Below are 13,379 nucleotides of genomic sequence, written 5' to 3' on the forward strand. Positions count from 1 at the left end.
AAAAAAAAAAAAAAAGAAGAAGAAGAGAAGAAATAGAGAGCACAAGAGGTATCGAAGAAAAAAGAAGCAGAAAGGAGACGAGGAGAGAAAGAGGTAGAGAGCCGAAGAGACTTACAGGTTCCATCAGCAAGTCGAAGCTACTAGTCTCCCACCAGTGTGCCTCGCTTCCAGTCATGGAGAAGCCTCTTAAAGTTGAACTTCGCAGTCGATCTCCATTCACCATCATCAAATTAGAAGTCCATGGTGAAGTCGGACTCCTCAGTTGCATCTCCTTCTTCGTCGCTGATCTCCTGGTTCGATTTGTTGTGGAGGATCTCTCTCCTTCTTCCTCGCGTCACAGCTCTCCTAGCTTCCTTCGAACACTGTCGTTAATTTCGTGTTGTGGGAGGTACTCCCCGACATCTCATCCAAAGGCTGAAGACGTTTGGCCTTATGTTCCCTTTTTCCCATGATAAGTCACACCCATTATTTTTTTTTAATTTGTCTATTTCCTAACATACCCAACCCACTCAGATTTAATTATTCCCCTTTAGCCCATCTTCAAATTTGCGACTTCACCTCATCCTCATTACCATTTGCCATTACCTTTTTGTCATTCCAAGTTTACCCTTAACGTATTAGTTGTGAAATACCTTGTGATTCTAAATGCTTTTTCCTATAATTATGACACTGCCACTCACTTAGGGATTTCACTTTAATTACAATTCTGCCACCGGTGCTCCCACCCTTTATGTTGAGTCATGAAGGTTGATCGATATGCTTTACTTCTTTCGATTAGAGATGATCTTCGTACCCTGTGGGCAAAACTTTGTAATCTCCATATAGGTTGTCGTGAGCTTGCCAATAAGAATAACACCTTCTATGATAAGTTGTCAAGCATGATAGCATCTGCAAAAGGTGGGTCAGAGGTGGAAAAACATGTGGACCAACCAATAATGACACCGGAAAATGAGAAAATCATGGATTAAGTAATGATGGAGATCAGTACAGTGCCAACTATTCCCCATTATGTTCGTACTTCCCCATGATTTTCCGGACTTGAATGCACCTTCGAAGCTTCATATATTGGATCTTGTTTATGTTGTAGACAGGGAGCAGTTCACCCCACTTGTGAGCTTTTATTAGTACCCTTCAACAAAACTTGTGGACGAGTTTTTCTCAACACCAGGTTAATTGATGCAGATGCAGAACCTTGGACCAATCCAAGCCCATTTGGGTATCCAGACGGAGATGAACCAGATCCAATTTGGGTATTTGGCTAGTAGGTTTTTTAAGAACTTTATTTATTTCTATGTTGGGATTATTGTAATATTTTATTTTCGGTAGGAGATAGTTTCTTTAGTTTAGTTTCCTTATTCAACTTAGTTTTAGTTTCCTAAATCATTGCTAATTGTAGGAGTTTATTTCTTTAAATATATGTGTAACCCACAATTGAGGACAAAATAGAAGAATGAGTTGAGTTTGTGGTTGCGAGTGCCTTGTGTGGCCGAAGAGTGTGTGCGATTCTCTTCTTCCCCCCCCCCCTCTTCTATTCTGCGATTCTTCTCCCTCCACCTGCAACTCTGAGACATCTCAAGGATTGTTTCCCTTTCCCTACTGACCTTTCATCAGACTGCTTCCCCCTTTTCTTCACGATGCCTATTCCTTAGTTCTCTTATCCCAAACCCCCCCCCTGGCTGAATATTACCCCTCTTTTATCTTCAACCACATATTTCCCTTTAATTTATTTTCTTCCTAGTCTACCCTTAACCTATAATTCAAATTCCTTTTGTGTCCTCCCTGTTACTGCCAACTAGCCTTTTAAATTTAGGATTTTTGTGGTCCTGCCATTACCCCTTGGTTAACTTCAATATAATTGCAGAAGTGCCATTATTTATTGCAACTGAGTCATCTAGTCGTCGGGTGGGCCCATAGTGAACCCAAATAGGGTTTCGTGACCTGGGTTCCGCATTGATAACATTCCTAAATTGAATAAGTACTCCTTATCAGTCTCTTACTCCAAATAAACAACTAAATCAAGAAAACTCTTACTATCTTAATATACTAACAATATGACTCATGGATTGCTAAGATAATTTCCTAAACTTGAACTCTAGACATGGGACCCACCAAATAAGAAGATATGAACTTGGGGCACTCTTTAAAACACTCACTTTTGAGTTTTATATTTCATTCATTGTAAGACTACTAGACAATAAACTAGTTCCTAAAGTACCCTTATTGCATTAACTCTAACAACATTTTCTAGATACAGCACCCCACCCCCCTCTTTTGAATTAGATTAGTTATTTGTATATATTTCTCAATGCTGGATCTTTTATTTCATTCAGCGGTTCCATTTATAGGTTTTTCTGACTTTCGGGTTTGTTGGGATGCAATCTTTTACATGATTGTTGGGGCCTTTCAAATCCTGAAATTAACATCCTAGTTCCTGCCACACATTTTCTTGTAACTGAAATCCATTTCACTTTTGTATTAGGTCCAACCTTAATCGTTTGGCATTGTTTTGGTCTAACTTGAGAGTTGACTAATTTAACCTTTGCCATGGGCCGATATCTTGTGAATCCAAGTTGATATTGGAAACTTACGGCCAAACCAAAATGCTGGGTGGGTATCAGCAAGTGACTCGATTTTTCTATTTTTGTGGTGTGAGTCATATTGGAGTCGCAGTAATTCTAGCCTGTTACAATATTGAAGAAGTTTAATCTAAAATCAGGTCAGAGGCCTAGGTAGTAGGTCCTGTTTGTTTCTTTCTTCTAATTTTATCTACATGTATCTTTAAAGCAGCATAATTTTTTCACTTTGTCATTGAGTTGGTTTAATTTAGTTAAGAAAAAGAATGTTGTATACATTATTCATATTTTTTGGATACTAATGTATATGTTACATTGAAATCATCAAAATTGTTGAAGTGTTTGTTATTATCTATATTAAATAAATAATAATATTGACATTGATTTTGAAGTGCATGGGCTTTTGAGAAATTTGAGTCTACCTAGTAATTGGTTATTGGCTAGGTCATTCACTGGTCTTACCTAGTTGCTTGGATGCCACTGCATGAAGACATGTTATTCCTGGATAGAATTGTGATACCTTAATATTGTTAAGGTTGACTACTCTTTTTCATTTGTTGGAATGCAGTATTTAGATCGACCTGGAGTAAGCTTCTGTTCAAGAACAACATATGATGATAATGCAATCACAAATGCTGTTGAGATATACGAGAGTTCGAGGTGTGTTATTTTGGCTTGCATGGTGTAATATCACTTTCCTATCTATGTGGAGGTTAACGAAGGTCAAAATTTCTTGCAGTGGTGCCACTCACTTCATGGCTTCAAATAATGATTGTGGAGTTAGAGACTTTGATATGGAGAAATTTCAGCTTTCTAACCACTTCCGCTTTCCGTGGCCAGTTAATGTAAGTACCTGTTTTTGCATTAGTTGTTTTCTGGTCATGATGGGATTTGAAGCAACCTGAGAACAATACCAGTTCACTGTGTGATGCTACCATCTTTAACGGTTTTGAATTTTTAAGCCAATGTACTCAATTTGAAGTTTGAACATAGCGAAGCATAGTTAAAAAATATGAATAATATTAGGGGAAGTGGATGCAGGTCCGCCAAACATGCACCTGCCCTATCTGTGATATGACAGATCAGGTGAGCTAGAAGTCTAGTAATAGGTAGGTCCCTGCCTCCCCTCACTTCTATGCAAAGTTTGAACCAAGCCTGACTTCTCCATGTGTCATAATAAAGCAATGAAATATGGTGAAAGTCTTTAAACAATTTCAGATTGGTGAAAATACTAGGGAAGCTGCGTAATACAATGCTGGCCATGCAATTGAATCAGGAACCGAAATTAGACACCTGAACTATCCATGGTGATCTCCTCATTCAGCAATTTGGACTTGTGCAGCTGTCATGTCATGTGGCAGAACATTTATTTGCTAGACCTGCAATCTTTTTTTACTCAATTTTATAGCAATGTTCATTCACTAGCAAGTATGACCTGATGGATTTTGAGGTGATATGGCCATGATCAATGGAGGCTTGGGGATGCCCTAGTAAGGAGTATTGATCTGATTCAGATTGAAGGAACTAAAAGAGGTTGTAGGGGCAGCCCCAAAATGACCATGGGAGAAGTAGTGAGGACATGCATTGTCACACCCCGTTCACACAGAACTGGACCGGTGATCGGGTTAACTCCGGTTAACCCAAACCTGCCAGGATCATCTGATACAGTACCCAACCACAGCATACACACATCTAAGATAACGTTAAAAAATTTAGCGGAAGACTTAATTTACCTGTAAACACCCCCAATATACTTGATACCCAAATTGTAGTATATAGATAAATACATGTGGGCCCGCAGGCATGATATTTACACAAAAAGAATAACAATTCACGCATCAAATACACAAAAAGGGGTTACCAAAAGAATAAAAAAGTAAAACCCAACACGATATCAATACTGCGGTCCCGCAGCACAGCCCACGCATGAGCAATCTGTGTTGTGCTCATATTCCTCGGGGACCCACCAATCCTCTTCGGAAAATTCAACTGTGGGGCCCAACCCTTGATCTTCAGGCTGGTGACCTGCAAAATCATCTAAAAGAGGTGTACACGTGGGATGAACTCACTAGCTCAGTAAGTGAAAAGAATGACCACACAACAGTCCACACAACAGTCACAACCATATGCACTATATGCTATGCAATTCATTTTGAATTACATCCACCTAAACAACATTACTAAGTCTTTGGTTTAGTGCTACTACAACCACAGTGCGCGTATACTCTGGGTACGAGCCGCGAATTCCATCCGCGATACGCCCATAGGGCTGTCGGAGAAGGCCCACCGTGAGTACTGGGAAAAGTAAAGCATGCCGACTACCGGCTCTCAACATAAAAGTAAATGACAGAAAATAAAGGTGCTGACTTCAGCAATTTAAAAGTAGTACGATTGGCCCTCTTGAATATACCACCGAGGTTGCCGATTGTCCTAACGATCAGCCGGGCGTATGTCTAACCGCCACAGTGACCCGACAACTGCGACCATTGCTTCCCCCCAAATGGTAACCCAACACCTCAACCCTTGTTGGGAAGGGTCGTAGCACGGGAAGATGATAATCCTAAGCCGCATGCTCCTATATGACATAGTACGATTGCATAGTGTCACCGCGTCTCATTCCACGGGCCACCAATGCACTCGTTTCCAAGCCGACTACGGCATCTAGTCTAATAATGCATCATGCACAATGATCCCATCATTCATCACATAAACACATCATCATTTAGCATTGAGAAATTAAAACACAACACACATGTCATAATCATATGAGGATGGCTAAGCTACACATAATTTGTATGATGACATGGCTAGTCTAGATACAATTAAATGAATGCCAAACAAGCCTTAAAATAAGGCCAAATGTCCTCTCCCCACTTGTTGTGTACAAAGACTCACGCCCGGTACGGGTGAGATCCGGCGCGAGAAACGTAAATTTTGGTGAACCTATCATAAGTGAATGGGGTTAGCATTTTACCACTTTGGGGTCAAAATTAACAAGATTTGATGACAAAATCATGTTTAGAATCATAAAAGAAGGTCGTACGTCCGTTTTGGTGTCCATTCGGACACAAAAATCACGTTAGGGGCCTCTCGGGTGGGTCGGATAGCCCACCTATCACGGCCCATCGGTCTTCACAGGTGGGCGGGTCGGACCACCGGTCTTCACAGGTGGGCGGGTCGGCCCACCGGTCCAGACCGGCGGGCAGCTCGGCCCGTCGATCGGCCCGCCGGTGGGGGCCGAAGGCTGGTCATGACCAGCGGGCAGCTCGGCCCACCGGTCAGCCCACCAGTTGGCCCCAAGGGCCTGCCCTCTCAGGCGGGTGCCCTCAGGCGGGCAGCTCGGCCCACCGGTCTGAGCCCGCCTGTGAGGGCTGAAAAATGCCTTTTTCCCCTGAAACTTTCCCCAACCTTCAGGGAAACAAATGGGGCTTTTCCAATCCCATTTTTCACACATTCAAGGTCTTATAAGACGATTCTAACCTAGATCTAAGTTAGATTTAAGGATTGGAAAGCCATCTTACCTTCTTTGCTCAAGAACTCTTTCAAAAACCCCAAAATCACTTCTTGGCTCAAGAAATCACCAATGCTTCACAATCTTGTAAACACTTTCTCAAATCCTTTAAAATCAACACATAGACCATCTATCAAACCTTAGATTCGTCATTTCAAGGGGGATTTATAAGATCTCAAGGAACTCTACCCAAATCAAGGGTTTTACTTGGGTTTGGTGAAGTTTAAGAAACATAGTCGTTGTCCACCTCTAATCGTAGATCTCGTATTGGGGATCACTCTTCCGGCGTCGGAATGGGAAGATCAAACCTTGGCGCCGCTTAAATCCATTTTTTCTTCCCCTTCCTTCCCTTTTCCTCTTCTCCGTTCTCTTTTCTCCCTTCCTTTTCTCTCTCCTCTTTAATCTTCTCACCAACTTCTAAATGTAATAAATGAGATATTGAAAAACACAAAATAATGCTATTTATACTTTCTAAAACAACTAATAACTACATGGGTGGGTCACTCAGGTGGGCGGATGCACCCACCTGAGGGCCGAAAATGGGCCCACAAGTGGGTTTTTGATGGAATTCGACTCTCGGCATAAAGTATATTATATGTATGCGCTTTACGATACGGCTACTTACCAGTATTACCCGTACATGGCCTTATGATACATGCACGTGCACAGCTTGGGTACACCCGTCTCCTCTGGCACTGACTCAGACTTGTCTGGCCATTCTGTGCTTAGAGTCACCCTTGCCATCATGGTCCATAAGGAACTCGCCTTAACCCTCTTTGGTTCGGGTCCTGCATAGTTAAACCGGGTCAACCGTGAAATTAGACCAGGTTTAAAAAGTAGGGTATCACAGATACCTTACGGAACTCCACCTCACATAAACCATGGTGCATTTGCCTAATGTCAGCGTAGGCCTCCGGAGACACCTAATGAAGACCATGTCAGCCAAAAGAAGTTAATAGGACAATCAAATGAGAAGTATTTGGACACTCACACAGTCATAAGGAATGGGAAATCCAAATGTAGCATCTCTATCTAGGCCATATTGTGAGATCCACCTGTAGCAGTGGAAGGCATGGCATGGGAAGAACCAGTAGCACACGATTGCGGTCAAAGAAAAGAAGGGGCCACACGCCGTGTCCTCCATTGAAAGAACATCAATCAAGAAAAAAGGAGAAGGACTTAAAATATGAAAAGGATGCTCAACAAGGGAAACATACCATTGGTCCATAGGGACAAGCTCTGGATGGTGCATGGTAGGTGGAGGAATACAATGAGGGAAGTGCATATCAGAATCAGATCACTGGAGTGTGACCTGCTGCCCCAAGTACCAAGCATGGCCCTAAAGACCCCTAAATAGAACCCTGCTCTCTGTCAAGTGTCTGGCCCGAGCAATCTCACTAATGTCAAGAAAACTAAGATGCCGAAACAGTCTCCAAGTAACCTGCAAGTTCAGAAGAAGTACAACACAAGACAAGGGGAAATTCAATGCCAAATATGACTTCCTTCTGTAATCTCATTCAGAAGAGAACGAGCAGTGGTCCTTGGAGGATGGCAGCAGCCCCTGAGTACCTGACCATTTCCCCATCTCGTGGCCACAGGAAAGAATGATGCCTGAGGAGCCTTCAGTTTGGGGGCCATGATCTCCAAATGTTCATAACACTAGGGCTGATTTGAAAATTTGAAGTAAGGAAGTGCGACCAAATGAAAGGAAAGTTGTGTATGGATAAGAGGATACATGGATAATGTAGCCCACTCCCTTGAGGCCATGATCTCCATATGATAGAAGATCAAGAGTCCGTAATAGGTAGGCATAGGCGGCCCCCGCCCCAATCCCAAGTATCCACCTCCTGAAGATTCAAGAAGAGGGTAGCCATGCAGATGTCTACTCTACCTCGGAGGTCGCCAAAAAGACATTGGCCCATAGTATATAGAAGAAAAGAACGAACCACCTGTGCAATCATATCAGGATTCACCCTCAAGCCGGTCCTCCACTAGTGAGCACTAATCTCACCCAAACAGACATATTTTTGGTCTGCCAAAATGTCAACACCAGTAAAAAATGTGAAGTCCTTAGCCTCCAACATCTCAGGCAGGACTAGAGGTGTTTCCCCATATGGTATGCCTGTCAAGGCATAGAAGCATAAAGGCGTGATGGTGATCTCGCCTGTGGGAAGATGGAAGGAGTGGGTACTCGGCCAGCACCGCTCAATCAAGCCTCCTACCAATCTGGGACTGAACTTTCTTGTCTCCAAGAGGCTAATCTGCTCAGGTAAGATGTATCTATTATCTCCTTAACCCTATAGGGAAGCACCTTGTACCAGTCTTACACTGAATTTGGATGGCCATATCTAGCCAATGCCGGTGGTTCCTCCCCACGGGATCCCTAAAAATAAAAAAATAAAAAAATAAAAAAATAAAAAAATAAAAAAATAAAAAAATAAAAAAAGAGGAAAAAATGAATAAAATAAAAAATAAAAAAATGATAAATTAATGAAATGAATAAAATGCATAATTTTCTCAAAATGAAAAAAAAAATGAATAAAATAAAAAATAACAAAAATAAATGAATGAAATGAAAATGAATAAAATGCATGATTTTCTCAAAATAAATAAAAAAAGGACTTACCCATATGCCCCATACGGAATTACATACGTGACCCCCGGTTCTTCTAAAGTGTCCATCCAGCATACCAATTTGCGGGTCCCTCGTCCCCCTGAGTTGAAGTACCACTACTTTCCGTGCCATCTAACTGGCGCCCTCCGGGAGTCCTCCTCTTCCTTCTCTCGGCCATATTTTTCAAAATTACAAGAAGCACCAATAGATTCCACAATTCAAAACCCAAAAAGATTTTAAATTATCCAAAAGGCTCCCTCCTCAAGAACTTTGAAGATCTTCAAAGAGAGGATGAAGATCTTCGAAGAACTTCAAAGAAAATTTGAAGATCTTTGAAGAAAAATTTGAAGAAATCTGACAAAATGCGAAGAACTTCAAACGATCTTCGAATCTTCAAGGAATTCCAAAAACCTGAGCTCACCCACCCACAACTCGTTCACAACCCAAAAAAATTGGAATGAGAAGTGAGTAGGGGGGACCATTTTATGGTTCAAAATTTGTTTAAAAAAAAAAAATTTGAGACTACAATTCCAAGGTGTAACTCAAAGATTCTTACCACAAGATACAAGATGCAAATAAAATTCAAAGAACATTCAAATCAAATTCATGTGGGAAGTAGAATTTAAAGCAAAATCAAATCAAATTCATATGGGGTTGTAAAATTCAAAGCACATTCAAATCAAATTCATGTGGGAAGTAAAATTCAAAGCAAATTCAAATCAAATTCATGTGGAAAGAAAATTCAAATCAGATTCATATGGAAAGTAAAATTCAAATCAAATTCATATGGAAAGTAAAATTCAAATCACATTCATGTGGAAGGTAAAAATTCCAATCAAATTCATGTGGAAAGTAAAATTCAAATCAAATTCATGTGGAAGGTAAAATCTAAAGCACATTCAAGTCACATTCAAATTAAATTCAAAGCACATTGAAACCAAATTCATGTGAAAAGAAAAAAACAAATCAAACTCATGAAAAAATAAAAAATAAATAAAGATTCCAAATCAAAGGTCAAAAGGAAAAAATCAAGAAAGAAAGAGTCTCATTGAATCGGCCCCAGGCGGCCCAATTTCATTGAATTGGCCCCAGGCGGCCCAATTTCATTGAACTGGCCCCAGGCGGCCCAATTTCATTGAACTGGTCCCAGGCGGCTCAATCTCATTGAACTGGCCCCAGGCGGCCCAATCTCATCGAACTGGCCCCAGGTAGCCCAATTTCATTGAACCGGCCCCAGTTGGCCCAATCTCATCAAATCAACCCTAAGCAGCCCAATCGTTTTGAATCGGCCCCAAGTGGCCTGATCTCATTGGTCAATTCCATGGACGGGCGGAAGGAAGCCTAGCCTAGGAAGAACAGTTCCAAGCACTAACATCATCCGTAGGGAGGGCTCAAATCTTTGCAAACGATGACCCAAGAATAGTTTCAAGTATTAACATCTTCTGCAGGGAGGGTTTAAATCTCAGTAAAACGATGGTTCAACATTTTCTAACAGGATTGAAAGGGTTCAAATTTCTTTCTTGCAATTGGTGGCTCAGGTAAGATCCTAAATTTTAAAGTAGTTAAGAGATAGTACCTGTTGCATTTTCAACTTTATCATTGATGAGCAAGATGATGGCAGTATATAATCCGGGTGACAAAATGTGGTCATTCTTGTCTTTGCCCTTTGGCTGTTGGCACAGGCCTCGGCCAAAGAGGGGCATTCTATAGACACCCAATTTTCTCACCCTCCATCAACTATGATGACTTATGGATCCTAGACACAATCTCTAACTTCCGATCGACAAAGATGACAATTGATTGAGGTAACCTAACCCAGAAACATTCCATACTCACCCAAATTCTCAGAAATCCCGTGCGAGAGAAAAGAAGGGTCCAATTATGACTCTTTATATACAAAGGAATCTGATCTAAAGTGACCATATAGATGGATAGTGCTCAGAATCTCGATTCCAATGATATATGGTCCATAAAAATCAAACCATCGGATCTCCAGCAATTATTCCAAGAAATTACACCTTAAGTGCCCAAACCCCGCCCATGAAAGCACCCACACCTTGCTTGCCATGAGTGCCCAAACCCCACCCATATGAGTACTCCACCTTGCCTTGAGTGCTCAAACCCTGCCCATGCAAGCACCCACACCTTGCCATGAGTGCCCAAACCCTGCTCATGTGTAGACACCCAATTTTGTCACCCTCATCTGGCTATGATGAAATGTGGATCTTGGACACGACTTCTGACTTCTGAATAACAGAGATGATGAACTAAGAAAACCCAAAAATATTCCACTACCTGAAAACCCTGGAAACCCCACACGGGAGAGAAGAGGGTCCAATTTTGACTTTCTATATACAAAGGAATCTTGTCAAGAGGACCATACAGATGGATAGTGATCAAAAATATAATTCTGACAATATGTGGCACGTCAAAATTAGACCATCGAATCTCCCGCAATCGTCCTCAAAAAATAACAATTTCCAGTACTTATGCCGCGTACACTGGCAAGCTTGTTAGAAACCTGGAAAAATCTCCTACCTACCCAAATACCCCAAAATTCATCCCTTACCTACCTAAATACCCCAAACTCATCCCCAACCTGAAAACCCTGGAAGCCTCACACGGGAGAGAAAAGGGTCCAATTTTAACTTTTTATATACAAAGTAATTTGGTCAAGATGACCATATAAAAGGAGAGTGCTTAAAAATACGATTTTGATGATATATAGCACGTCAAAATTGGACCGTTGGATCTCCCATGATCATCATTGAAAAAATTCATGATCTCATTCGCATTATATGCACTGGCCAGCAGGCCAGCCCGTATGCATGCTGCGCAGTGGCTACTGCCTAGCAGGTGCCTACTACCCATGCTTATTGCCCAGCCATCCCTACTCACACGTGTGCTACACGCATTGGCTAGTAGGCCAGCCCGTATAGCCCCTCGCGTGTGTGCCCCTACTGACCTAGCCCATGCCCCCCATGACATAGCCCGTGCCCCCACATGAAGCAGCCGATGCCCCAGTTGACCTAGCCTATGCCCCAACACGACTACCTGCACCATAGGCAGCTGTCAACACCCCTATAGGCTGCTACCAAAGCCCTGGCTAGTTGCAGCCTGCTCCTATGCCTACTACTGCCCATCCCATGCCACTTCCCACGTGCTATGTGCCGCACACCAATGCCACTGCCAGCACACCTATGCCACTACCCGCGTGCCATGTGCCGCACACCCATGCCATTGCTCACTCACCTTGTACACATTACCTGCCCTCCCGTGCTAGCCTTACGCCATGCACTTCGGCCCAATCTTGTGCGCTACCATCAATGGCCGAGATTTGTATTCCACTGGCTCGGTGGGTGAAGAGATTTCCTCTCCACCCACTTGAGACCAAAACCCACCCACTTTTTGGTTAAGAATTCTCTCTCCCAAAAAAACCCCTTTTACCCTTTGGATAAAAGCCCTCTTCACCCATTTTAGTCCAAGAACCCCTTTTACCCATTGGATAAAAGCCTTCTTCACCCACTTTAGTCCAAAAACCCTCTTTTGTCCGTTGGTTAAAAATTCTCTATCCTTCCCATTGGCCCAAAAATCTTATAAATACCCCATGCTTTGGATTTTACACACCAAACAACCCCACCTCAGTCCATAGTAGTGAAGCCCTCTTTCCTCCTCCCCTCTCCCTTTTGATTTTCTTTGGGTATTCGGAGCGATCTTCGCCAAGATCCAAAATCTTGTTCTGATCTTCGAAGTGTTCTTCGGGACTTTGAAGATCTTCAATCCAAGTTTTTAGCCCAATCTAGTTGTTTTTCAGAAATAGCATGTTCTTACCCTCCCCCCTTTGAGTGTTCTTGGCTTTTACCAGAAATAGAAATCCCTCCCCCCTTGAGGTTCTTCAGGTCTACAAAGAGATTTTTGTCAAGATCCGAAGTTCTGTTCGGATCTTCAAAGTGTTCTTTAAGGCTTTGGGGATCTTCAATGCATTTTTAGGTCAATCCATTTCTTTCCAAAAATAGCAGTTCCTAGTGGAAGCTCTATTCCAGTGCCCCTAGAATCTTTCCAAAAATAGCCATTCCCAGTGGTAGGTTTATTGAAATGCCACTTCAGCCTAGCCCTCCCCTAGCCTATCCCCAACGGAAGCTCTACTGGAGTGCCACCTCAGCCTAACACTCCCTTAGCCTATCCCCAGCGAAAGCTTTGCTAGAGTGCCACCCCATCCTAAGCCCAGAAATAGCCTTCCCTAGCCAAAGCTCTGTCCGAATCCAAATCCAAAAATAGCATTCTCTAGCTGAAGCTCTGTCCGAATCGAAATCCAAAAGTAATCGTTCCTAGTTGGACCCCTATCTGAATACCATCACAGTTAATGTCTCTCAAGAAAGGAAGTTGGAGATCAAGACCATCTTCCCCTGAGCAAAGAGAACACGGAAGATAGTCCAAGCCAGTACTAATCAGGGGCCCACCCCCTTGACCCAAAACAGGGGTTAAGTTCAGGTACAATTTCTCAACCAACTTGTCGTCATGTAGACTTTATATAGACCTTGCTTTAGTGTATATAGTAGTTTAAATTCAGTCATTGTATTTCATATGATAGCTTATCCATACATGTGGAATAGTAATAACTGTGGAAAATGTTCATTCTTAAGCATCTAGTAGGAAGACTGGTTGAACCGGGTAGATTGGG

At 42.2% G+C, this 13,379-nt stretch overlaps 1 protein-coding gene across 3 annotated transcripts in view; it reads left to right on the plus strand.

Moving 5' to 3' along the window:
- LOC122093186 overlaps window positions 1–3,493 on the plus strand; it is an 8,030-nt gene extending 4,537 nt beyond the window's left edge. For all 3 annotated transcript variants that reach the window (XM_042663470.1, XM_042663469.1, XM_042663471.1), the window contains exons 7-8: window positions 3,142–3,233; window positions 3,313–3,493. In XM_042663470.1, coding sequence (XP_042519404.1) covers window positions 3,142–3,233; window positions 3,313–3,478 — 258 coding nt within the window. In that variant the 3' untranslated portion in view covers window positions 3,479–3,493. The remainder of the gene's footprint in view (window positions 1–3,141; window positions 3,234–3,312) is intronic.
- The last annotated feature ends 9,886 nt before the right edge of the window (window positions 3,494–13,379 follow it).

This window comes from Macadamia integrifolia, chromosome 11 (assembly GCF_013358625.1).
Source record: "Macadamia integrifolia cultivar HAES 741 chromosome 11, SCU_Mint_v3, whole genome shotgun sequence".
Taxonomy (NCBI): Eukaryota; Viridiplantae; Streptophyta; class Magnoliopsida; order Proteales; family Proteaceae; genus Macadamia; species Macadamia integrifolia.